General features: G+C 54.0%; 10 protein-coding genes across 10 annotated transcripts; 7 read left to right on the forward strand and 3 right to left on the reverse strand.

Annotated features, from left to right (window-relative positions):
* Positions 1-2252: 2252 nt before the first annotated feature.
* Positions 2253-3695, forward strand: PG997_006900 (phosphatase 2C-like domain-containing protein; the record flags this gene model as incomplete). Its single annotated transcript, XM_066811215.1, has 2 exons — positions 2253-2297; positions 2541-3695. 2 exons carry the CDS (start codon positions 2253-2255, stop codon positions 3693-3695), a joined length of 1200 nt encoding a protein of 399 aa, XP_066670138.1.
* Positions 3696-4259: 564 nt separating this feature from the next.
* PG997_006901 (rRNA-processing UTP23) lies at positions 4260-5192 on the forward strand (the record flags this gene model as incomplete). Its single annotated transcript, XM_066811216.1, has 2 exons — positions 4260-4365; positions 4420-5192. 2 exons carry the CDS (start codon positions 4260-4262, stop codon positions 5190-5192), a joined length of 879 nt encoding a protein of 292 aa, XP_066670139.1.
* A 1183-nt stretch (positions 5193-6375) lies between these two features.
* Positions 6376-9897, forward strand: PG997_006902 (uncharacterized protein; the record flags this gene model as incomplete). The annotated part of the gene is given in 4 exon segments (XM_066811217.1): positions 6376-6829; positions 6856-7229; positions 7241-8479; positions 8533-9897. 4 exon segments carry the CDS (start codon positions 6376-6378, stop codon positions 9895-9897), a joined length of 3432 nt encoding a protein of 1143 aa, XP_066670140.1.
* Positions 9898-14294: 4397 nt separating this feature from the next.
* On the forward strand, positions 14295-15407 carry PG997_006903 (uncharacterized protein; the record flags this gene model as incomplete). Its single annotated transcript, XM_066811218.1, has 1 exon — positions 14295-15407. One exon carries the CDS (start codon positions 14295-14297, stop codon positions 15405-15407), a length of 1113 nt encoding a protein of 370 aa, XP_066670141.1.
* A 1119-nt stretch (positions 15408-16526) lies between these two features.
* PG997_006904 (Golgi apparatus membrane protein TVP23) lies at positions 16527-17332 on the reverse strand (the record flags this gene model as incomplete). The annotated part of the gene is made up of 3 exons (XM_066811219.1): positions 16527-16681; positions 16765-17094; positions 17233-17332. The coding sequence occupies 3 exons, from the start codon at positions 17330-17332 to the stop codon at positions 16527-16529; spliced, it is 585 nt and encodes a 194-aa protein (XP_066670142.1).
* Positions 17333-18340: 1008 nt separating this feature from the next.
* Positions 18341-18667, forward strand: PG997_006905 (alpha/beta-hydrolase; the record flags this gene model as incomplete). Its single annotated transcript, XM_066811220.1, has 1 exon — positions 18341-18667. The coding sequence occupies one exon, from the start codon at positions 18341-18343 to the stop codon at positions 18665-18667; it is 327 nt and encodes a 108-aa protein (XP_066670143.1).
* A 68-nt stretch (positions 18668-18735) lies between these two features.
* PG997_006906 (uncharacterized protein) lies at positions 18736-19131 on the forward strand (the record flags this gene model as incomplete). Its single annotated transcript, XM_066811221.1, has 1 exon — positions 18736-19131. The coding sequence occupies one exon, from the start codon at positions 18736-18738 to the stop codon at positions 19129-19131; it is 396 nt and encodes a 131-aa protein (XP_066670144.1).
* A 386-nt stretch (positions 19132-19517) lies between these two features.
* PG997_006907 (GTP-binding protein) lies at positions 19518-20913 on the reverse strand (the record flags this gene model as incomplete). The annotated part of the gene is given in 3 exon segments (XM_066811222.1): positions 19518-19944; positions 19955-20070; positions 20281-20913. The coding sequence occupies 3 exon segments, from the start codon at positions 20911-20913 to the stop codon at positions 19518-19520; spliced, it is 1176 nt and encodes a 391-aa protein (XP_066670145.1).
* A 1519-nt stretch (positions 20914-22432) lies between these two features.
* On the forward strand, positions 22433-23328 carry PG997_006908 (uncharacterized protein; the record flags this gene model as incomplete). The annotated part of the gene is made up of 2 exons (XM_066811223.1): positions 22433-22555; positions 22699-23328. 2 exons carry the CDS (start codon positions 22433-22435, stop codon positions 23326-23328), a joined length of 753 nt encoding a protein of 250 aa, XP_066670146.1.
* A 405-nt stretch (positions 23329-23733) lies between these two features.
* Positions 23734-24594, reverse strand: PG997_006909 (mitochondrial 37S ribosomal protein uS11m; the record flags this gene model as incomplete). The annotated part of the gene is made up of 1 exon (XM_066811224.1): positions 23734-24594. The coding sequence occupies one exon, from the start codon at positions 24592-24594 to the stop codon at positions 23734-23736; it is 861 nt and encodes a 286-aa protein (XP_066670147.1).
* Between the last annotated feature and the right edge of the window lie 117 nt (positions 24595-24711).

Raw genomic sequence — 24711 nt, forward strand, 5'->3', positions numbered from 1 at the left:
AAAAAATAAAATAAACTCGCTCCAATCTTTCCTTATTGTATGGGCATCGTGATGTCGCAGCGGCAGCACATCATACACAGATCCGGAACAGCTCTATTTGAACTCTACATTGAAAGACCTGTAGCCTGTAGGACAGAAAGAAGCAAAGGCACAGTCAGTTTCTAGTAGAGCAGAGGAGAAATACGAACCCATGCCTTTCCGGCCACCTCTTTTCTTCTATTGCGGACAAGAAAAGCCAAGATGGCCTAGCTCCGTCTATGACAGGCACAACTGTTTTTACTACAACACCTATCACTTACACGGCCCCCGGCTCGGCGACGCCTTTGGGCAAGGCCTACATACTATATCGCGTACGTGCAGCAATACGTGTATTCGCATTGCTTGGCCCATATCGAGAAAAAGCAAGGATACGCGCAGGCTTTTTGGGCAGGAAGCGCTTGGTCTAAGGTATGCCCTGCCAACGAACGTGCGATTGCGATGCTATTGTACGGGGAAACGTAGAAGTGAGACCTTGGAGATCTCACGGCCACCCTCGCCGTGACACCTGAGCTTTCATTGTCTGGCTAATACGAGGCATAATCATATTCAATACATGTATTTATAAAAGTGCCCTCATGTACGTGATCTCGCAATGGGAGGTATTTCTTAGCCGACAATGGCTAACATACATTACTTGCATTCTCAGCTGATATGTAAGTATTACAAAGCTAATAAGTCACTCCACCGCGATGAAGTTCTCCATGCTGCCCCTGCTGCCCCTGTTTGTTACCGAACCAAACCATTGGGTTGGAGGCGGCTCGGGTGAGACGGATAACCAGAAAGCAACAAACACATGCCTCTACATACAGCAGACGAATGCTTTTGTGCGAACAGCATCCTCGTGTCTCACGTCTCTAGCTGTGAAATGCCATGGTATCCGATAGTGCCGGTAACACCGGCATGCTGCAACCTTGTTGTTGCAATCTTCAGAAAACCTCAAAAACCCAACCCCCTGACCCCCTCAGCGGTGGAGACGCAAAGTCTGGGCCGCATCTCCAGCGCCAAAAGTCCTGGCGCCCACCGTTATTGACCAAATACTGGCTACAAGTACGCTGGGAATGGGCGTTAGCTTCGATATCAGCCATGTTGAACTGCAAATGGCAATTCTGTGTAGCAACATGTTTCATCCCAATGTTTTAATGCACATGCGAAATATGATTCATCACCCATCTATTGTGGCTAAATGTGCGGCAGGCACTTAAAGTATGTTTCATCAGGATATATCTTTTGAGTGCATACCGACCTCATCATTCTCTCCTAAGGACCGTGTAAGCATCACGTAGGTAGAGCCTCAGCTTGGCAGGCTTGGCGCAGTGACACGAATTGATTCCAATTCGCACACACGCGGATAACGGCTTGATGGAATCGTCTGGGGATGTTCTCTCGTCGGCATTGGCTAGGTCCAGTCTGCCGGTTGACTATCAACTGCCCCCAAAGTCCGATCCTCCTGTCTAAGCCCACCGGGACGCGCGTTTCTACTGCAGCCATCCTGTTCTGCGAATTGCGATGTTCCCAAGCCCACCACGGTATTTGTAGATCTTACAATACTCCTGTCCCGGGCACCTGGCTCAGGACGTCGCTGATCGTGAACGCCCGTCATCATCAGAATGAGCTGCCGCCGTTCGTGACCCGGGAAAGACGAGGCTGAGGACGGGAAACTATTGTCCCAAAGCTTCCTCATCGACGTCATCTAATATTACCTCCCTGGTCAACGCCATCTGGGGGAGATTCTAGACCATTTACTGACTCAATTTCTTGAATGCGAACGAGATTACATGAACGAAATTTCTTCTTCCATTCTCCTCCATGGCAGGGTTGCGGCAGTGGGAGCGAATATTCCATTTCGACAAGCCTTCATTTCATGTTAATGGGCTACACACCCAACATGTCTACTTTTCGTCACGGACTACGACATGCAATTTGTTTGCTAAGGATTCAGCCGCATGCTAAAATGATGTCATGCACACATTGGTTCGAAACTTGAGGCAGAGTAGAGCAGAAACGGGCAAACATAAACCGTGTATGCCCTATCCAGGTACGGACTGAATTGGGTAAGTGAGAGTTAATGTAGATGTCCATCCCAATGGGTTGAGCGTTGAAACACGCCATGTGAATGTCAATGTCTCGCCATTGTCCTGCGAGCTCGGAGTAGGGGGGACCCATGATTACGGCGGCTTACAGCAGGTTCCGATGGCTCTAGCAGCCTTCCCCAAATGCCGTCATCGGATCTCCGGAGTACCACTTTACAACTTTCCAGCGTGCAACACCAGAACACTGGTACACGATCTCGTATCGCACCGCGCAATAAGTTTCTGGCTGCATCGGAAGTGTTCGCTCCTAGGTCTTGATTGACCTGGTCGCGGGAATGAGGAGGTCACCTCTCCCAATCCATCTCCTGGCGTCCACCCCCTTCAAACTAGCAGCGTTAGCCAGCCGTCCCCCAACGGGCCTTTCTCCATTTTAGTTGTCGATCGTATGTCGTCCACACGCGAGCGCCGCAGCAAGTCGCCGTCCGCAGCAGCGACCAACTCGAAGAAGATGAAGAACTATTGAGCTGCTCTGCCGTCGCATCATCGCCGCCGCCCTCGTCAGGGTCATTCCCTGCGCGACTCCCCTTCCGCTTTGAGACGGGCTTCGCCCTGTTCGCGAAACGAGCGCCGCGCCCCTTTCCACCGCCGTTCTACAGCCCGCCGGCGGGCTCCTTCAGCGACCCCCTCAGCACGCACCACCAGAGCCGCGACAAGCGCGTCTTCGTGGGCGGCGAGCTGATCCGCGGCTGGACCAACGGGGACGACGCCATCTACGAGAGCGACCACTTCCTCTGCGCCAATGACGGCGTGGGCGCGTGGTCGCGTCGCCCGCGGGGCCACGCGGGGCTCTGGTCCCGGCTGATCCTGCACTTCTGGGTGTCGGCGATGGAGGAGGACATCACAAAGTCGCGGCGAAGCGGGGAGCCGTATACGCCGAGCCCGCTCTCGTACCTCCAGGCGGCGTACGAGCGGACCCTGGAGGCCACGAGCGGCCCCGCGGAATGCTTGGGGACTACGACGGCGTGCGGCGCGCAGCTGCACTACAAGAACAGTGACGGGCCGAAACCTCTATTGTACGTGACGAACCTGGGCGACTCGCAGGTCATGGTCGTGCGCCCCAGCCAGCGCGAGTTGGTCTACAAAACTACGGAACAGTGGCATTGGTTCGACTGCCCTCGCCAATTGGGCACCAACAGCCCAGATACCCCCAATGACAACGCCGTCGTGGAGACGGTGGAGCTGAAAGAAGGGGACGTCGTGCTTGCCATGTCGGACGGTGTCATTGACAACCTGTGGTCGCATGAGATCGTCGAGAACGTGTCTGCGAGCGTGGAGCGCTGGGAGAGTGGGCAAGGCGGCCAAGCCGGCGGTGACAGGAAACATGGTGCCAATGGGGGCATGGACTTCGTCGCTGAGGAGCTCATGAAGGCTGCCAAGGTCATTGCAACTGACCCCTTTGCGGAGAGCCCGTTCATGGAACATGCCATCGACGAAGGCTTAGCAAGTGAAGGAGGTAAGATATCCGTCAGCTGGGAGAAGTCGAAAGAAAACGTGGTGCTAATACGATTAGGAAAACTTGACGACATCAGCGTGGTTGCTGGACTCTGCCAGCGTAATAGTGAATAAGGACCTCAAAAGATTGAGACCGAGGTCTGCATCGTTGTGATGCTATAATGTGGTAACAACCCAACAACTTTTTATCTTTAGGGGGTTACCGGTATAACCACAATAGGTATCGTGCCAGGAGCACATGGGATGGTTGACTAGCAAATTTCAAGGCGACATTGCAGCAGCAAGCGAGGCATTTTGTGTTTACAGGCTCAATATGTTAATAGATTTCAACATCGTGGACGGCAGCCAGTCCATGGCGTTACACGGCGTTACGGCTACATAGCAAGAATGAATTCAAGTTCAAGGTGGTAGTATCGGAATTGGTTCCGTACGGCGTCCAAGACAACTAGCTGCAGGGCGGCAGGGTGGGGGTAAATTTATCTAGTGGGGCCATGCCTCTTATCTAATCGAAGCTCCAGTCAAATTTCCAAATGGAACTTTTTCGACAGCATCTCGAGCATCAGTGACGGCAGCAGTGCTCAATAGACCCGACAACTACGTCCACCACCTTCAGACGCGATACAAACCCGACAAATTCTTGCCGACTCGGCCCATCCTGAGGTCCAATAATTGCCCAAGATGCCTCGCGCGAAGAGAGCCAAGCAGTACCGCAAGGTCATGTCGCAGTACTGCATGAACTTTGGCTTCAGACAACCCTACCAAGTCCTCGTGGACTCTTCAATTCGTAAGTCGCTTTAGGATTTCGAATCGTTCCCGACGTGTTACTGATTCCGAGCAGTGGCGGATGCGTGCCGATTCAAAATGGACTTCACCAAAGGTCTCCAGCAAAACTTGCAAGCCAAGGAGATCAAGCCGCTCGTTACCACCTGCACGATGAGGAAGTTATACGGGAGCAAAGGCGAGCCAGGCGTAGAGGACGCGATCAATTTGGGCAAGACATTCGAAAGACGCAGATGCGGCCACACTCCGGAAACGCACCCTGAACCGTTACCCGAACTCGAGTGCCTGTCAAGCTGTATCGATCCGAAGGGCTCCGGCAAAAACAGTTTCCATTACTGCCTTGGAACCAACGATATCAACATTCGCAGCTACTTCCGCGGCGTCCAAGGCGTGCCGCTGCTTTACATTACGCGCAGTGTCCTTATCCTGGAACCTATGGCGCCAGGCTCGGTTGCCCAACGATCGCGGGACGAGCGAGCCAAGCTACGCGCCGAAATCCTTCGACCTGGAGGCAAGAGAAAGAGAGATGAAGACGAGGAAGACGAGTCCCGAAGCGGCGAACGGATTGGGGGAAAGTTGGTCAAGAAGGCAAAGGGCCCCAACCCGTTGTCAGTGAAGAAGCCAAAGAAGAAACCTGCTACCGAGGGCCTTACATCCAAACCCAAGACAACCTCAACGGCCGCAGAGGGCGCAGAGGGCGCAGAATCGGCAGAGGGATCCAAGCGGAAGCGCAAGCGGAAAGACAAGCCCACCGCCGGTCCCAAGGACGAAGCTGCAGACACCACCGAGGCTGGAGAATCCCATAGTGCTGAGGAGGCTGTTGAGGCATAATGATATGTACTTAGCACACAAAGTGATCGACTACTGGCGGATTGCACGATTCGCAACCATTTCTATAGGCATTGCTAGGCGTTTGTGGTTATGAAAAGGGGCGACCACCATCCATGAAGGATGGGTCACCTATTGATTTAGAGAGCAATTGATACCATCTATAAGCTCCTGTATGATGCTGGATACTTGACTTTCATTTGCCTATGTATCTTATGATGCCAGACGCCGATCACTGCCTGCATTGGTATTTTTCAGGTAGGTAGAGCTCCTCAAAGCGTCGCACTAAGAGTGCATCCATGTGGCCAACTTGCCCGAATTGTTCGAAAGCAAATTAGAAGCAGGTGAAGCCAGCTTTGTATCGACATGCAGCTTATATCGGATTCCTGTGCCGAGTCTCGGTATCCAACTTGAGCAATTGCAACAGCGAGCTCGAGGTTCGAGGTGCTGTAGCACATCGGATGTTTGATGCGCCCCCTAGGACCCTCCTTTAGTGGATTAGCTTTCCAGTGGCCCTGCCTGACACTGGCGATTTGACCCCCCCAAAACTCCATCCTTTGAGACTTCGGAATTCAGGAACAGCACCAGACCATCGCTTTGACCCAACGCAAAATGGAGATTGCCGGCTGTCTTTGAAAGGGAGGCACGTGGGAAGATCGCAGGCGATTGCTTTTTCTTTATGGAAAAGGCTGTTGTCGATGGGAAACATTTGAAGGAATGGGTCGTTTCACCCTGGATGTTCCTAGTTACATACAGATGTTAGGCAAACAGGCAACTAAACTGGAGTTCCATTATTTATTTAATTGCATCAACAACCTCCTAGAGTCGGGCGATTCTGCGCCGCTGCGTGCCGGGACCCTTGAATGCTACACTACTTCCTACAATTGATTGCGCCAACCTACCCACCACTAACACCACCCATCCACCTCTCCTCCTGTCTGCAACTTGCATGCGAAGTCTTGTCTTGTCGTTGATTTGCATGTCGAACTTCCAACATATAAAACCCCACGGCAGACTCCAGCAACTTTTTGGAGCCAAGCAATTCCCTCGAACTCCCTCTGGGGAATACTATGCCCGATACTGAGGAAATCTGACCCCCGTCGAACCCAACAACCCTGGCAAAAACGCAAAGGAAAACATCAGCCCCGTAGTAGACTCGAATTCACATGCGAAGCAAGACATACCAATGGCGGCGGTAGCACCAGTTCAGGAATTCGACGACTTCGGATTGCCCATAAGAAAATATGTCAGCCCCCCACCCGAACCAGAACCAGAACCCGCCGATCCGGGGCGCAACGACGTAGCCAAAGATAAGAAGAATGCGGACAAGCAGTCCACCAAAAGCTTCTCTGAGCGTGGGCCGGGCGAGGAGACCAAGCCCAAGCCCAAGGCCGAAGGATTGACCGTCCCGACCAAGCCGGAAAAGGAGGGAAAATCATCGGCCGGGACCAGCGATGACGACGACTTTCAAGATGCACCCACAACTCCAACCCCGCGAACGCCCAACCCCGAACCTGCAACAGAGAACGACGGCTCCAAAACACCCGTGCCGACTGCAACTGCGACTTTCCCGACCATGGCGGCCCCAGCCCAGAGCGACAGCAAACCAAGGACGAGCCGGAGCCTACAGAGTCGGCGACGTCCGCCCGGCAGAGAGCGGATACAGCCACGTCCATATCCGGACCCTCGTACAAAGAAATAGAGGCTGCGAAGAAGAAGTCCGAGGAACCGAGCAAGGGCCCTGTTGTCGATCACAGCCGCGACAACAGCACAGCAAGCTCGGCGCACATAATGTCCGAGTTCTCCCATCAGCAATTGACGGCGCCCCACAAAGAGGAAGAAGAGGATCGCGATGAGGGCTGGCAGACGATGCCGGCGTATGCGCCGTACGATATTTACGACGACGACGATAGACTGGTTGCCAAGGAACACAACGAAGAGGACGATGAGAAGTACGTCTATGCTGGGCTGGGCGGTGCCGGCAAGGGTACACGCGTGTGCTCGTCGACGACGACGCAGATTCCGAGACAAGCATGGACGGTAACACAAAGTACCTGTTTAAAGAACACAGTAGCACCAGCGCCATCGACCTGGACGAACAGAGAGATGCCGTGTCGCAACTACAGGCAACGAAGGATCTGCTCACCGAGGGCCAACGAATCGCGTACGTGGGTGCAACACGACTGGAGTTGTCCGAGATGCTGAAGGAGGCAGAGTCGATGGAAAAGACAAAGAACTCGAAGAAGGATATCACCATGGCAGCCGAGGCCATGAAGATGTGGTCTCAGAAGATCATGGTTCGACTCTACGCGCATATGGAGATTAGCCCGGCCGAACAGGTCATGATCGAACAATTGGCAGAACATGGCGTTATGCCGCAGGACCTCACCCCCGCGCTCATGCACAACGCGAGAGTGAAGAACCCCATGGCGGATTCCACGCCCAGCTCTGCGGCGGCCAGCATTGCGAGTCCGAGGTCTTCCATTGCTCCGAAATTCGGCGAGGAGAAAGCGGCGGAGATGCCTCCGCCCTACGAAGTGCACGATGGCGAGGAAATGCCCGATGTCAAGACTCCGTCGCAGCTACCCGGCACCGCCAAGCTAGATATCGATCTCCGCTGGACCGTGCTCTGCGATCTCTTCCTGGTGCTGATCGCCGACTCGATATACGATGCCAGGTCGAGAGTCCTGTTGGAACGCGTGGGCAAGGATATCGACATCCCCTGGATAGACATTTGCCGCTTTGAGAAACGTGTCACAGATGCGCTCGAGATGCAACAACAGGCCGAGTCCGAGAACTGGAACGAAGATGAGCATCTTGAGAGTAGAAGGAAACTGGCCCTCAAGCGCAAGTATGTCATGATGGGTCTCGCTACCGTGGGCGGTGGTCTGGTCATTGGCCTGTCCGCAGGTCTCCTTGCGCCCCTTATTGGTGCTGGTCTTGCAGCTGGCTTTACAACCATCGGCGTGGGTGGTACTGGCTCTTTCTTGGCCGGCGCCGGCGGTGCTGCCATTATCACTTCATCGGCTGCTGCGTCTGGTAGTGTCATTGGTGGCCGAGCTGCGAATAAGAGAATGGGCGCCGTGAGGACGTTTGAGTACCGGCCTCTACACAACAACAAGCGAGTGAACCTGATTGTCACAATTTCTGGGTGGATGACCAGTACGAACGATGATGTTCGATTGCCTTTTAGCACGGTCGACCCAATCATGGGCGACATCTACTCGATTCTTTGGGAGCCTGAAATGCTTACCAGTATGGGTGACACCATTAATATTCTGGCTACAGAGGTATGTTAAACTAGTTCGTACATCGACACCTCGTTGCTAACTCATCACACCAGGCTCTTACTCAAGGTCTCCAACAAGTATTGGGAAGCACCATCCTAATCAGTCTGATGGCTGCCCTGCAGCTGCCGGTGGTGCTTACCAAGCTGGCGTACCTGATCGACAATCCCTGGGCGGTCTCTCTCGATCGTGCCTGGTCTGCAGGTCTGATTCTAGCGGATTCGCTGATCGACCGCAACTTGGGAACTAGACCCATTACCCTTGTGGGCTACTCCCTCGGCTCCCGAGTCATCTTCTCTTGCCTCTTGGAGCTGGCAAGAAAGGGCGCATATGGCCTGGTCCAGAACGTGTACCTTTTCGGTGCACCCCTGATCACGAAGCAGGACGAATGGCTAAAGTGCCGTACCGTCGTCGCGGGCAGGTTCCTAAATGGATACAACCGCAACGACTGGATCCTGGGTTACCTCTTCCGCCTCACCAACGGCGGCATTCGTAAAGTCACCGGCCTAGGAGAGGTGCAGGGGATCCCTGGCGTTGAGAACATGGATTGCTCCGAGTTCGTGGTCGGCCACATGGACTACCGGCAAGCCATGCCGAGGCTTTTGCGCGAAGCCGGATGGCTCGTCGAAAGCGACGAGTTCACGGAAATTGAGGACCCCGACCCAGATCAGCACCGGGAACAGCAGCGGGAGCTGATCGAGGAGATCGAGGAGGCCCGCAAGGAGCTCGACAAGGAGGGCAGCGGGAAGAAGGGCGCGTTCGGCGGGTTCTTCTCGCGCAAGAAGAAGGCCAAGCAAGACTGGGAGGTCTACGAGGACGCCTACAAGAACCAAAAGGGGGCGGCGGCAGCAGCACCCGCCGAAAACTCGCGGACCGAGGACAAGTTTGGCAACAACCACGGCGTCCTGTTCGACGTGGACGCGATGCGCGCCGAGCTCGCGCGGGACGCGGACCACGCCAACGGCGCCGACGAGATCGCGCCCAAGGAGCTCAGATCGACGCTGCCGCCCATGAAGCTCGATGTTTCTTCCCCGGAGAGCAACCCGCGCAGCAGCCTGCGGGAGACGAAGAGCGATGACGCGACGCGGACGCTGCGGACGGCGCACTCGCCCGGCCTGAGGGTCTCGTCGGAGCGGACGCCGACCCTGTCTAGCGGGTTCGGGTATACGAGCCCGCTCCCGTCGGCGGCGTACTTTGAGCCTGAGGATTCGCCCGTCCATATGAGCTTCGATACCTCGTTCCATGAGGATCCGCTGTCGTCGTCGCCGCCGGCACCGCCGGCTAAGGACTCGCTGTACTCGTCTTCGCGGCCTGAAATCAAGTCGAGTCAGACGGTACCGAATATTGCGGTGCACGATCCGTGGGCGGATAGTGATGATGACTTTGGCAAGGAGAAGGAGATTTCCATGACCTTTGCTTAGCCTCAGCCTCATTTTGAAATCTGCCCCGGATGGGACTTAAGGCGCATCCCGCAGGGACGCTCGAGTTGAGTTTGGGTACTTAGTTGCTGGGCTGGGTTGTCCGTCACACTTTCTACTGGGGGTGGTGATTATCAGACAGACAGACGCGCATAGCATTTCGGCGTTTTACACATGGGCAATGGAGTTTCTTTGACACTTTTTTGCGACTAAATACATAGTTATTACGGGTCATGAGGTCAGATATGGAGGGAGGATGCGCTGCCGTACTCGCTTGTCTGGCCGGTTATTACGTTACTTACGAGAAAGACAATGGAGGGTAGGTGGGAGATACATGTAAGGAAAGCAAGCAAGAAAGGAGGGAAGAGTGAGTTGAGTAAAGTGGTTGATCCAAGGAGACTGACTGCACGGCTACCTGGGCGATGGTGTTGGAAGAGAGTGCAAGACTATAAGTATATGGACCTGAACGAGAAGATGTTTCGGGACTGTAGATAGGATGATGGATGGAATGGATCGGTCGATCCACTGGTTGGAATAATAATACTACATATGTATCTACGACAGAGAATATCAGCAACATGCCTATATTTGACTACATTTACTATGATACGTCTAACAGTAAGACCGGTGATTCGCGGAGCTCTCTTCTGTGGCGGCGGGTCGACTTTTGCGCGCGCGCTTGGCCGCTCCTCGAACGGCCGCTCCTTGCATGCAATCTCTGCTTGCGACTAGGCCGCGCCGTTGGGTCTGAGAAGCCTTCCCGGCGCTATCTCGACGAACCGGTCGGCCGCCTGGGTTGGGTCTGTCGGTTGTTTCATCGGCCTCACAGGACTGGAAGACTGTTGGACTCGTGCTATTTTATGAAACCTGGGGTAAGATAGGGCAGACTGTCACTGCGGCATGCCTGCCGGTGATGGTACTGGATCTCCACACGCACCCAATTACATGAGGCGATGCTGCTTTGGGCGTGTAGGGCCGGGGACCATCTGCATGTACGTAAGAGGGGCGCTGCAAGCCCGTACGGTATTGGTGTCATTGGTCAGGCTGTTAAGAGGAATATGGTACAATACCTCTGAGCATACAAGGTGGATGTTGGCCTCTCAACACGTAGAGAGACGACACTCGTCCCTTATTACTCCGCGGCACAAGCATGTACGATGTGTGTCGGCAATCGGCTCGTTGAGAGGGAGGAGGGGTAGACGGGGGTAGTAGAATTCAGGCACGGGTTTTGTCTTTCTGACACGCTGAGGGGAACAACGATTGAGCAATATTTTTTAAAGTTACTGGCAACCACACATGATATCCATACAGAGAGATATATCGGGAAAAGGGAGCCCCAGTCAGCATCCCACGGAGATAAGGAAATGGGCAGTCCGATCTAGGCAGTCAGGAGAGCACCGTTGATGTGGCCATGATTGCTTTTCCAACATTTAGGATTTGCCGTACGTAACGCAAACCAATCACAGGTGTGTTGGTGATGGCTCATGCTTGGGGACCCAAATATGTGAGATCTGCGGAAGATCTTTGGGGACCTTGGCAGGTTTTCTTTCCATCGGCCCGTTTGATGGTTGGCTTCGATAATTTTGCACAATCACGGCACATCCCCAAGGTAACCCTCGCCCTCCATATAGCCTTGCTTTCGGTAGGGAGGAGTTGACTATTGGGAGCATACACTTACTCAGTAATACCAAGTAGCCTTCGGTGTATTGACTCGGCCTATGGGAAGAGGAATGGGCATCAAGCCTTCTTTCTGCAAATTAATTTCTTATCGATATAGCGACCAGGTATGTAAGATATAGCCTGGCGGTGTTGAAGTTTCTAAAATTAACAAAATGGCACTTGTCGTTCGGCTGCGGGCATGGACATGGAGGGGTAAGAAAAAGAAGGGGGGGAGGTGCCAGAAATGGAAACTTGGGCCCACTAATCCAGACGAGGACTGGCCTAACACCAGCGCCCGGATGGACCCCGTCTTAGGGCTTAGGTGAGATGCTTGGGGCTGGTCCAGTACAGTAAAAAGACCAACTCTCGATGTTGAGACTGGAAGCAATAGGCAGATCGTCTGGGGCGATGAATATGCTGTGTGATATCCAGAAGGCTGCATTGCATGCCTACATATTCTTCTTCTTCATCGTTTCCCTGGAGTCTGGGCTCTGCATCTACCTATACATAAAATCAGAAGATCGAGACCAACCACGAGAGGAGAAAGAAAATGGATCGGGGTGGCAGGGCTGGCTGCTGCGTCTTAAAGGTAGCGCGGCTCAGCCGTACGCGCTAACGAGGCAGGCAGGGAGGGTATGGCAGTCGATACATATGCAAGGCTCGGGTCTCTCCATGACTCCGAGCATGCCACCCATCTGCAGGCATGTACGATGACACACCAAACTCAATGGCACACACTTACATGTCGACAACAATGTTCGAAACATGCCTTCGATTTCGCGCGAGCGCACATTTCGGGCCTTACTCAGGACCGAATTGTGGCAGTATCGACAGCCTGGTCGTCAGTTGTCAGATGTCATATCGGGCAATTTTCCTACTGGGACTAGGTCTTACTGTATAAAGTCGTCTTTTTTGCTTTTGGCCCAATAGAGAGTCCCGACTAGCTGTCAACCCGCCTCCTATCCACTCCCAAGGGTCGAGTGGGGTTCCTCTCTCAGAAGCAACAAACAAAAAAAGTCCCAACTGCAAGGGGGAGGAGGAAAAAAGATATGGAGCCCGTGTATAAGTCTGTATACCTAATCGGATGTCGTTCGTCACCACGTAACGTCAGGGAATGGAAGGGTTCCAAACGTCTGAAGAATTTACGAAATGGTAGGTGAATACAAGAGTGGCTTGCCCGAACCGCGTGATCTCAAGACAAACAAGTCTCACGATATTGACGCTGGGGGGTCTCAGCGGGTGGTGGTGGGCAGGCGTGTGACAGAAGGAAAAGGCGGCGTAGGACGAGGCCCGGAGTGGACAGCGAATTATTCGTTTTGACGACGATCATCCAGAGGCGCAGCAAGCAGCACATGCGGTTGGTCTTGGTGACACCAGAACACAAGGAGGAGAGACTCAATCAGCCCAATCGACCAACCAATCATCGCCAATTCCCGGTTTGCTGTACCTACTCCTGCTTCCCCCAACCAGCCCGACGAACCCTTGATTCCCAGACAGGCACCACCGTACCCAATCGTCGTCACTCTTCACCCGCAGATACGCTCCCTGCATCTAACCTTGCAGTTGTGTGTTTGAAGTACTTCCGAAGTGACCATTATTGATTGATTGGGAAGCAAGACGATCGACTGCGGCGCGGCACTTCCACAACTTGGCGCCTTCTTCTTTCCCACAGACGTGGTAACTATCTAGCAGCCTGCCGAACCTACCTTGCTCGCTAATTCCTGACTACTTCCCAAGTTATACGGCTGAGAGATTGGTCAAGCTGACACCACACACACACATATTCACACATCCACAACCAAGGATCCGTCACTAGTGCACGACGCCGCAGTTTGGGACCCCCCTGCCTGCATCCCGCTGGTCTTTTTTCGTCTCCCCCCGATCCCTTCCCATCCCCCCATTACGATCTGTGTGTTGCTTCTCTTTTCACATTTTCGTCTCTACTGTTTCTGCTTCCCCTGCTCACTTGCTATTTCGTTCGTGAGGTTTGCGAATTATTCTTTGCCGTCGTCTTGCTAGTTCGACGCCGCACTTCTTGCGAGCTGCTTCGTTGCTTGGCTTGCCATTTTCAACTTACACGGCCATTAGGTTTTCCAAAACTGCATACATTTCACAAGCTACGGGTGGCCATGAGTCCCGTTGCATAGAGAAGGGAAGCTCATACGAACTTTGACCATTGTGCCGCTGTTGACGGATATCGTTGCCATTGGAGGGGCATCATTACACTACGAACATGCGACTCGATGTCTCGATATTCGGGCTCGTCGCCTGCTTAGGCGAAGCCATTGCGACATTAACGTCGCCAATACCCATCACAACCACAACTACTGGAATGTCTATACCAGCGACAACAGTGCCTGCAACTAATCTCAACGTTACCTTCAAATATAACTTTGACCAGCCTCATATTTATACCGCTCAGCAATATTTGTCATGGAGCACGAAGCCGCCTATCAAGGTCAACAAGGCCGAGCTATTTGTCGTCGGAGTTTCGGTGCCACTCGTTCCTGCAACAGCACCAAGTCACCCCCATAGACAGGTGCGACCAACTGCGCCAGCGGGCGAAGAAAGCAACGCAAGAGAAGGGATTCCTGGGTCCTCGTTTCTGGAGCTATCTCTTGAGAAGCGACAAGCAGATCAAGCAGGTAAAGATCAACAGGATCGATTGCCTTGTAAGACTCCCCCAGTATTATTTCTTCTTCGACTCATAAGTTGACGGGGCTCTCGCAACGTTTGGGTGGATGTCGCTGACCATACATACAGTTAATCCCGAAGGGTCCGTCACTATAGATCCCGCCAACTTTGATGGTCTGGATGTCTTTGGAAAGGAGTTATACCTATCTTTAACTTGGGTGGATAATGCTTCTCAGCCTTTCAAAGAAGGCAAAAGCTTCACCACGCCATTTGTCATCTACAGGACTCCGAGCGAGGTAGACAGCACATTAGCCGCGAAGCTAGCGAGTTATAACGACACGCCTTATCGCTATGAGGGATACGGCGAAGACCAACCGACCGCAAGCATCTTCAACACGGCCATCACCATGACCACGGGCCCATTTTCCACGGGCAACCCCTCATCGGCGGCCACGACACGCGAAAGCAGTGGTGCGCCTAGTCTTGCTGCTGCTGGCCTGTCCGGAGGAGGCGGCGGTGGCTTGAATCCAGGCGCCATAGCCGGTATCGTTGTCGGGTCCGTTATCGGAGCCCTGCTGATCATCGGCGCCCTCGCCTACTTCCTATGCTTCCGTCGGCGCGCTGGCGGGAAGCAACAGCGCCGCCACATCCACGGTGACGTGGGCTATGCATCGGATAGCGGTGCCGCCGCCGCCATGATGATGCGCGAGAAGGAGATGCCCGGTGTCAACCACAGCACTCCGCAATCCGCGTATGCCGACGACGGCGGCCGCCTGAACGACCGTGGCGGCATCGGCCAAGACAACGACTCGATCAGCTACTCCCTGAATACGCCAGTATACCCGGAAGAACGAGGCATGGCAGCGGTCGGAACCGGTACGCAGCAGCAGCGGCAGAGCCGAGATAACAGCTTGCACCGGAACGAGTACAACCGGCCGCAGTCGTACGCCGCCGACAGCGCGATCGGGGTGGCGGTCTCCGGAGGGGCGGTACCGAACACTACTACCGAGAGGGAGCGCAACGGGAGCGTGGGCGGCGCAGTGGTGGGACGGGCGAGTCACCAGACCAGTCGGCCCGGGTCCGAGGTGCGGTCGCCGAGCCGCTACGCGCATCTGATCGAGGAGGGCATGACGGAGGACGAGATCCGGCGTCTCGAGGACGAGGAGAGGCAGCTTGACGCTGCCATTGAGGATGCGGGGCGGCATGGCCGGCCGAAGTGATCGACTATTGGTAAAATATGAGACGGGGCCATGATCTATCTACATTAGGGGATGGGAGGCGTGATAGTTTCCGGGGAAGGTTGAATGAATCATGTATGCAGCGTTTTCTTCGTTCTTCTTGTCTATGATATGATATCTCTTCTTGCTTGGGTAATTGACGTGGCCTATCTGCCGGTGATGTGTTGCCTTCAGCTTCCGAGGGGTAAGTATGTCCGTCATTGAACAAGCCGTCTCCTACACTTATTAAATCATACAGGTGAAAAGCTGGGTGCTTGTTGTGATGCCATGCCGAATGTAACTTGGCCCGACCATCAGCTATCAAGCGTACACGCACAAAGTGTGAATAAAGTAAACGTTCCGAATTGTACTAGACATAGTATTGAATAGGGACATACCTAGAACTTGAGCCTGACGGGCAGCAATCAGGGATGACTGCCCACGGGCAGACTGGTTGGCTGGCGCCCCAATGGGCTTCTCCTGTAACCTTACGTACTACAAAGGCACTGCCACACGAACTCAGATGCCTAGGGTGCCGGGCCATAAAAGACAGCTACGGCAGATAGCCCGTCATCAATGTCCATTTCAGTGGAAATGGAGATGGGGAGGCAAAGGAGGAGAGCAGACCTTAATCACAGAAGAAAATGTATCATTAAAACCTCCCTCAAAAGGGGGCTACCTGCCTACTTACAGACTGCTTGCTTCCAGTAGGCGCGTCGCGCCAGAAACGGACCAGAAACACTTGGAGACGGGACCAGCGCAATATCTGATGAGAACAGTAATTCCGAATACTTGAGTTTGGGCACCTTTCGTGGAAGACCCAAGTTATCCCGCGAGCACGTGCCTGTTCCACGCATATTTATTGTACATAGAAATTCCCTAACTCCGGCCCGCTCGAATCTAAGGGGCAGAACCCAATGTTGGTGATATCGCGTACATAGAATATAAGCCCCTAATGTGCCGACTTTCTTCTTTTGTTGGCATGTCCTCTGACCTTTGCCGCTTTCCCGTGGCAGCCCATCGCTGCTACCCGTTTTGCGTGTCCTGCGTTGCGCGCATCGTCCGTCCTTCGATACTATAACAAGGCCTTTAGTGGTCCATGTAGATAGAGTCTGGTGTATTTTACCGCCCGAACAGTCGACCGGCCATGTTGCTCGCGATGCTGCCTGCCAGAGATCCGCCGTATAACGCGCTTCCGGCCATGTTGGAGGCTTGGCTGAACTTGTCGCAGCGCGAGAAGGCCAGCGTGTTGGTGACGGTCAGAACAAGGGCAATTGCTATAAAGGAGGGTTCAATTAGTCTTCTGCTCTTGCCCAGGATCTTCCAATGAACAATGTTAGAATGGATTGGTACTACTCACCAACAAGAGGCAGCCAGATGAACTTGAGGCGCACGAGGGCGAGGATGGCGAGAGCGATCCAGAGGACGGGCTGGGCGTACATGGCGAGCCAGAAGAAGCGGCTGTCGGTGGCGTTGATGGTCTTGGTGGCCGGGTCGCTGCTCTCAAAGACCCAGTGGCTGTCGCCCGACTGGGGGTCGACCTCGTTCCACCAGCGCAGGCCGACCAGGCGGCGGCCCGCGATGTTCTTGAGGTAGTAGAAGTCGGCCGCCAGCAGCAGGATCGTGATGATGAAGATCATGACCAGGTTCTCGGTGAAGAGCATGCCGAAGAGGTAGACGAGCAGGGAGGCTACAGAGTGAAGAGCACGGGGGGGTTCAATTAGCAGCTGCTCTGACAGTTTCCAATTGGAGGCCAGAGTTTGGAGGGCATGCGACGGCGCCGTCTGTCCATGCTGGTAAGTGCGAATGGCTGCGCGACATTACTTACAGATGCGAAAGGCGAGGAAGCAGAGGAGCGTTATGGGATGGGAGCTGAGGCGCCAGCTCAGCGAGCCCGGCGCATTCTGTTGCTGTGGTTGCTGTTCCATGGTGGTCGGATGTGTGTATTGAACGCGGGTGTCGTCAATGTCGTCGTCGTCTATGGCATGACTCTCTGGAGGGAGTGCGAGTTGCGAGGACCTCCGAACTTGAGAGATTGCAATAGGGATTGATTACGAACCGCAGCTTGCCGACTGTCGTGGTTGAAGCTAGGTACAGCTGTTCACTGCACATGGGGCCCACTTAATTAACGTGTCGCCGCCGGTGCTTCTGCCGCAGATCATTTGCCTTACGTAACCCGTGACCAAGCTAGTCGTCACTCATACATCGTCGTCTCAATTGTTTCCCAGGTGCATGTTACTCCTTACGACTTTAAATAGGCAGGATTCCATCATGTGGAATCGTTACATACTTCTCAGTTCTCGAGTTCATAGGTCCCCTGAATGTAGCCATGAGGTACATAGTACATCACTCATAAGGCTGAACTGCTCAGTCAGTGCATAGCACCGAGTTAAGGGGGCAGCGTCAAGTTGGTGGGATGTGAAAGGTAAAAAGCCAAGTGAGCTGTGTAGGTTGACGGATGTGACGGCGGCTTCTATTATATACAGTTTTTTTTCTGTATTGGGTCATCTAACGACTCATGTAGAGAGACTCGAACCCTGAAGCTTGAGATGTTCGAAGTTGCCTCTTCTAAGCCCTCAGAGCTCAAATCAAGTCGAAGCGTAATATTAATGATACACTTGCAGATCGAGAAATATAATAATACATCCAAGCTGCACTTTCAATACATTTCCATGAACATATGTAGGTATCTACAGTGACTCCAACAGAGATGATGCAACCCCAAATCCACCCAATGAGGCGTTACATCGCCAAGACGGAGCTGTGTATATGGCTCCCCGCAGCTCGCCTCCGTGCAGCTGAACGACAGTGCCTCTCCCCACATAGAAGTATAGAAGGAAGCTATCACATCTCCCAAGGCCAAGGGGTGTTACCTGAAAGCCCACTCGTACATCGCCCATAACATGAGTGCAAGCGGTACGGACCCTCTCGAAAACATGTCAAACAATAAGCCAACTCTTCTCTTCCTCCATGGATCCATGCACACCGGTGAGGTCTGGGAACGAGTGGTGCCCCTGCTGGAGCGCAAAGGCTACACCCGCTGCCTGACGCCGCAACTTTGCTTCTGCGGGACTCCCGAGCCGGTGCCATCCATCGCGCCCTGCATAGCACAAGTCCAGTCCCTAATCGCCGACGAGGTCGACGCAGGCCGCGACGTGGTCGTAATCAACCACTCCTTCGCCGGCATTGTGGGCTGCAGCACCGTAAAAGGCTTCACAGCAGCTCCCCTCCTCCCCAAGGCCGAGGAAGAGTCATCGGCCTAATTTTGATCTCCGCCTCCGCCGTCCCGAGCAACAACCCCCTCCTAGACTTCATCCGCACCTTCGGCGGCATGAAGCCCATGGCCCGCCCGGGGCCAGACGGCTGGGACGTCCTGACAAAGGACCCGCTCGACATCTTCTACCACGACCTGCCGCCCGAAGACGCCGAGTGGTGGAACAGCCGGCTCCTGCGGCACTCGTCCGCCACCAGGTCCACAGCCGAGGGTGTCTACGCCGGGTGGAAAGACGGCGATGTGCCGGTCTGGTTCATCGTGACGACGCGAGACCACTGCATACCCCCAGACTTCCAGGCGAGGATGGTCGACATGATGGACGCGGAGAGGAAAGAAGCCTCTTCGCCGGCCGTTCATAGGAGGACGATGGACAGCGGTCACTCGCCCATGCTCAGCCAGCCGGAACAGACGGCACACATCCTTGAGGAAGCTGCCGAGGCCATGTTGCGTTGAGAAAATTCGTGTTGGTCCCTGGCATTCTCGAAGAGAAAACTCGCACATATACCAACGGGACGTTCAATTACGCCATACTCGAAGCGCTGACTGGACACTGCTTCATATAGTTAGAAATTGTTACTTCGTGTAGCAAGGTAACAAGCTGACGCTTCTGGTACTCCTCGTCAGGTTCATCAGCCGCAGCTCACAAGACTCTGAACACAAAAACTGCTTTGGGTCTCATCACTGTTGGTTTGAATAGTCGACCGTGTTGCGATTGCGAGGAATAACAATCAAGGCATTTTTAGGGGACCAGTCACAGTGGCATCGTCTTTCTAGTGGAACGTGGGTAGTCATGCTACTCAATTTTTTTTATTCTTCATTTTTGCATGATTCTTGTCTCTTTAGCTCTTGGCAGCACCGGCCTTGATAAGCAAAATATCGCCGTCTTCGACGACGTAATCCTTACCCTTGGTCATGATCTTGCCCTTGGCCTTGACCTCGGCTTCGTCACCAAGTTCCTTCAGTATGTTGAAGTTGTAAACGATGGCCTGGATGAAGGTCTTCTCGAAATCGCCGTGGATAACACCAGCGGCTTGGGGCGCCTTGGTGCCGTTACGGATCGTCCATTGACGGACTTCATCAGTACCAGTTGTGAAGAAACTGCCCAGGTTGAGAACCTTGCGCATCTGGAGAATAATCTTAGGCAGCGCTGAGTCAACGCCAACCTTCTTGCACTCCTCAAGAGCCTCGGCCTCAGTCTCGAATTGAGTAAGGCGCTCCTCGAAGCACACCGACACAGGCAGAATGGGGTCGCCGGCAGCGTGCTCCCTTCATCCACTCGGCAATCTTGGCCAAGTGCTTGTTCTTCTTGCGGATGTAGTCCTTCTCAGACAGGTTGACCAGGTACACAACGGGCTTGGCAGAGAGCAAGAAGAGAGGGTTGATGACCTCAATCTATTATGCTTGATTAGCTGGGTTCAAGAGTAATGATTGAGCAAAATAAAGGGTGGTGTTTGTTGTAATCAGAGTGTGTTTCTTATCTCAGCATGGCCTCTGCGTTTATAAATTGAGGCCACGTCGAAGAGCTGGGATTATTCAGGCACTATGGCCCTTTGTCATCATGTAGAGAGTGTGTTGCAGTAAAAGAAAAAAAATCATTCTTACCTCCTTAGGAGACCAGTTGCCCTTTCGGACATCCTTGCCATCCTTGAGCATGTCAAGAATCTTGACAATAGTAGCCTCTTCTTCTCTGGCCTTCTTGACTTCAAGACTCTGACCGCCCACGCGGGTCTTCTTCTTCTGGTTCTCGAGAGCCTTCTCGACGAACTCAATATCCTTCAACCGCAGCTCCTCGGCAATAATGTCGAGATCTCTGCAGGGGTTGACGTCACCCTCGACGTGGATAATCTCGGCATCGTCGAAGCAACGCACAACCTGGAAGATGGCATCGACAGCACGAATGTGGGACAAGAAAGCGTTACCAAGACCAGCACCGGTGGAGGCGCCCTTGGTCAGACCGGCGATATCGTAAACAGTCAAGTTGGCAGGTACGCGCGACTTGGGGTTGTACTTCTCGCAGAGCCAGTCGTATCGCTCATCGGGGACAATGACACGGGCCTCTTCAGGCTCAATGGTGGCGTAGGGGAAGTTGGCAGGGTTTCCGAGATGGCACTTGGTGATGGCTTGGAACAGTGTCGATTTACCGACATTGGCCAGACCAACAATACCACTCTTCAGGTTGTTTCCCGGGCGTCCCAGCAGGAGCTTCTCCTCGGTGACGTTCTTCTTGGGAGGCATTTTGGGCTTCGCTCGTTTTGCGTACGCGCGATGTGAAATGTAGATGGTAGGAACAGTGCAGCTGGGCACGCTGTGGGAGAAGGCAGAACTAGCTGCGGACGGCCGAAAGAGTCGGGAGAGAGAAGAGAAGGGAGAGGTGTTCGACCAGAGGGAAGACGTGGTGAAAAAGTGCCGGGCCGAATTGAATTCAGCCTCTGAAGATCAGCACCAACAAACGCTCAATGAAGAGGTGTGTCGGTCTATTGGGGGTATCTCGGGAGTGGTACAGGAAAAGGTAGTTACAGCCTTGTTGTCCGCTCTCTCTCTCTCATATGAGAAAAGAGAGGGAAGATAGCTTTGCGAGAAAGTTCTGGCAATGGAGGGGTAGAACAGAAGAAACCTGCTTCGACCAGTGAGAGAAAAAAAGCTCTGCAGTTACTTGTGTGGGGTTTGTTGCGCAGCGCTCGAGCAATTTCGGCCTGACTGTTGTTACGAGCCCACTGAACGTCATGGTGCAGGCTAGCCAGAGCCCACTGGGGGGATTGCTCAATCGAAGGTTGGTTGTGGTACGGCCCGCCGGAGGTCGGTGATTCAATCTGCCGACTGGGCTGGACCTCAGCTTCTTAGGCTTCTCACCTGAGGTAATCAAAGGATGCAGAGGTAATGAGGGGACAAGGGACACACGGTCACATGAGGTGGGGTCGGGTCATCTTGGGTAAGCAATCAATGTAATGTACCCTCCGAGTTGCGACCCTGGACGGGTACTGGACGAAACTCGAAACAACTCTTGGTCTTGCATCGCTTACGGCATAATAGGCTCGTTAGGTTGGTCTCACCTCGCGCTGCTAGGCCGCAAACCCTGAGGAGGCCAGGGAGCAAGGGAGAAGCTGACCCCAAGCAGCCAATGACCTGCAAAAACCCCATTCCAATGGGCTCAATGGGGTACCACTGCGTTGGAGACTCCCATCCCAAATGTCCCGCATTCAGGTGTGCATTCGTCTCAAGTCGTGGCTGATGGATGCTTGAACCTCGCCTGGGCAGTTAGCCTGAGGCCCTGAGGGCCCTGAGCTCTTTTTTAAGACGAAGGAAGGATGGAATGCGAGCCAAAGGATCGCACACCGAGACACATCTCCCACAGCTGCAATCTATTCCTGGAGTCCCTTCCTGCATCACCATCAGCTTCACTTCGTCTTACCTTTTGTCAGTGGTTGCCTGATTGCCTGACCTGGCTGACAACATTACTCGACTCGACTCGACTCAACCTGAAAAGTGGCAAAGGTTTCTCTTCAAACTACTACTGTACTTTCAAATACCTACATACCTACTTTACCTACCTATCGTATCTACCTACACAGTACCTAGCTTCGTCTATCTTCCCCGGATTACAGAACTCACTACCCTAGCCGCCTCCACCAACTATTGATTGATCACCTCCGGCTTCTTGACCTACATCATAGCTACCATATACAAAAAGGTAGCTGCAACCACCAACAACCGATGCGCCCATTGTTGACGTGCTCGACAATACTACGCCCCAACCATGTCGTCGTCTAAGAAGTCCAGCCGTCCTTCGGTCACTCGGAACTCCAGATCTGGGTCTCACAGATCTACTTTATCACTCACCCGAACCGAGATCATTATCAACGTATACGACTTATTACCTGTAAGCACTTCACTCCCGCCCTATAGCTTTCCGATCACACGCAACGTCGCCTCGAGCCGAGACTATATCTCGCAATTCTTTGGGCTACCCTTTCTACGGTCTGTTTCAGTGTTCAATGTTGCTAATGATCTTTCGACTTTCAGCCTGGCCGATTAGCCTCTATTCTCTGGACTGTTGGGTCCTCCCTCCTCCACACCGGCGTCGTCATCAATGGACGCGAATACGCCTACGGAGGTCATGATCATCCGAATACAACAGGCGTCTACTGGACTGCGCCGCAGACTGTCCCGCCGGGAGGCACATTCAAGATGGAAATCCTACAGGGCTTCACCTTCGCACCCCAGCACGAGATCGACCAAATAATCAAGTCGACCTCGGAAGACTTTCCCGGCACCGCCTACAACCTTCTTACCAAAAACTGCAACCACTTTACTCAGAGCTTGTGCGAAAGGCTCACGGGCCAGAAAGGGCCCGCCTGGCTCAATCGTGCCGCCTCGATTGGTGTGGCACTGCCTTGCATGGTACCGCGAGATTGGGTCGAGCCGCCAGACTATGGTACAACCGATGGGGCTCTGGTAGAAGAGGACGAGGATGACCTGGACGCCGATGAGGGAACAGGTTTCCTTAGTAGGGAAAACAGTTACAGACGTAGCCTCGGGGACGACGATGGTCGGGATAGCAACGCACAAAACAAAAGCAGCGACAAGTCTTCGCGGACACGGGATTCTAGCGGGCGAGCATTGCCCCCGGCAGAGAGAGCACCGGCAAGCTAGTCGCATTCAAAAAGGTAGGTTGCGGTATTGCATCGGTTTAGATATGCTGGGTTTGGGCGGGTAACGGCTGCAAAGGAACAACATGCATTTGGGGGCGTTTGGGGGCGTTACAATTTCTGGGCAGGGCATGTTTTGAGTTTGCTACAAGGGTGACATGGTCCTAAGCGATTGATACCAGATGTGTTTTTTCCCTTTGTTGCGAGTTGAATTCAAGAGCTCCGGCGCGATTTGCTTTTATCTCTTATACAATGTACAACCGACTGTAGTACAGAAATACATATCATAGCGTATGATACAAATGATGCTTCTATAGAGCCGTCCCTCCCTTGTTTTTGATACAGAATTGCACAATGCAACGCTCCGCCAAAACCCGCCCCGTGCCCATACGATCCGCAAGACTCCCCTTTAACCCAGACGTCTGGGCTTGGGACTCCTGGTACCACCAAACTTGAGTCGGGTGGCGTCGCTGACCTTGGTGATGCTGCTGCGCAGCAGTCGGCCTTCGCTGCCGAGCAGGACCTTGGTGGCGGCCTCGCGGCCGTGGCCGAAGCCGCGGAGGACGACCTCCATCTTCTTGATCTCGTTGTGCCAGTTGCCCTGGTGCAACTTGTCGATGACGTAGGCGGCCAGCTGGTAGGCGGCGTCGTAGGTGCCGCGCTTGGCCTTGCGGAAGCCGATCTGGCCCGCGCTGATGGAGATGATGGCGTTGCGGTCCGGCTTGGTGACGGTGATGTGGGTGTTGTGCTTGTGCCCGTAGATGTGGAAGTGGAAGGGCTCCTCGCCCCATTTGTTCTGGCCGCTCTGGCCCGGCTTCTTGTCCCCCAGGTTCAGCATCTCGGAGAAGGTGGGCTGGTTCCGGGCGCGGTTGATGGCGTCGACGCCTAACCGGCTGGCGGCTGCGTTTTGGGAAGGGGAAGAAGAGGAGGAGGAGACGGCGGAGCCGAGGCCTCGGAGGCCGCCGCTGCTTGGATTCGGGGCAGAGTGAAAGCTCGGCTCGGCGAGGTCATCGAGGATGGACCGTGTTGTCGTTGCGGGACCGGCCGAGGTGGGTGCAGAGGTGGCCGCGCCACGCTCCATCTCGCCAGGGGTGGCTTCGGGCGTCGTCCGCACGGGGTTCGACGGCGGTTGTGTCGTGTTTATGTCGGAGTCGGCCCGCCGCTTGCAGGTCTGCGAAAAGGAGCGGACGGCATAGCGGGAGAAGCTATGCTGTGTGTGTGATATCTGGGCGGAGGTGGTCGCTAAAAAGCGACTCCATGGTTGGCTCATGGTGGGCTGGCGACGCAAAGGGAGCCCTGGCCGCTGCAATTGGGTGTTGTAATTGGTGGAGGGAGCGACAGTGTCGAGAGGGGAGGGGCGTTGTTTGTTATCGTCGTGAGGTCAGCT

Source organism: Apiospora hydei (assembly GCF_038363865.1).
Source record: "Apiospora hydei strain CBS 114990 chromosome Unknown utg000005l_segment0_segment0, whole genome shotgun sequence".
Taxonomy (NCBI): Eukaryota; Fungi; Ascomycota; class Sordariomycetes; order Amphisphaeriales; family Apiosporaceae; genus Apiospora; species Apiospora hydei.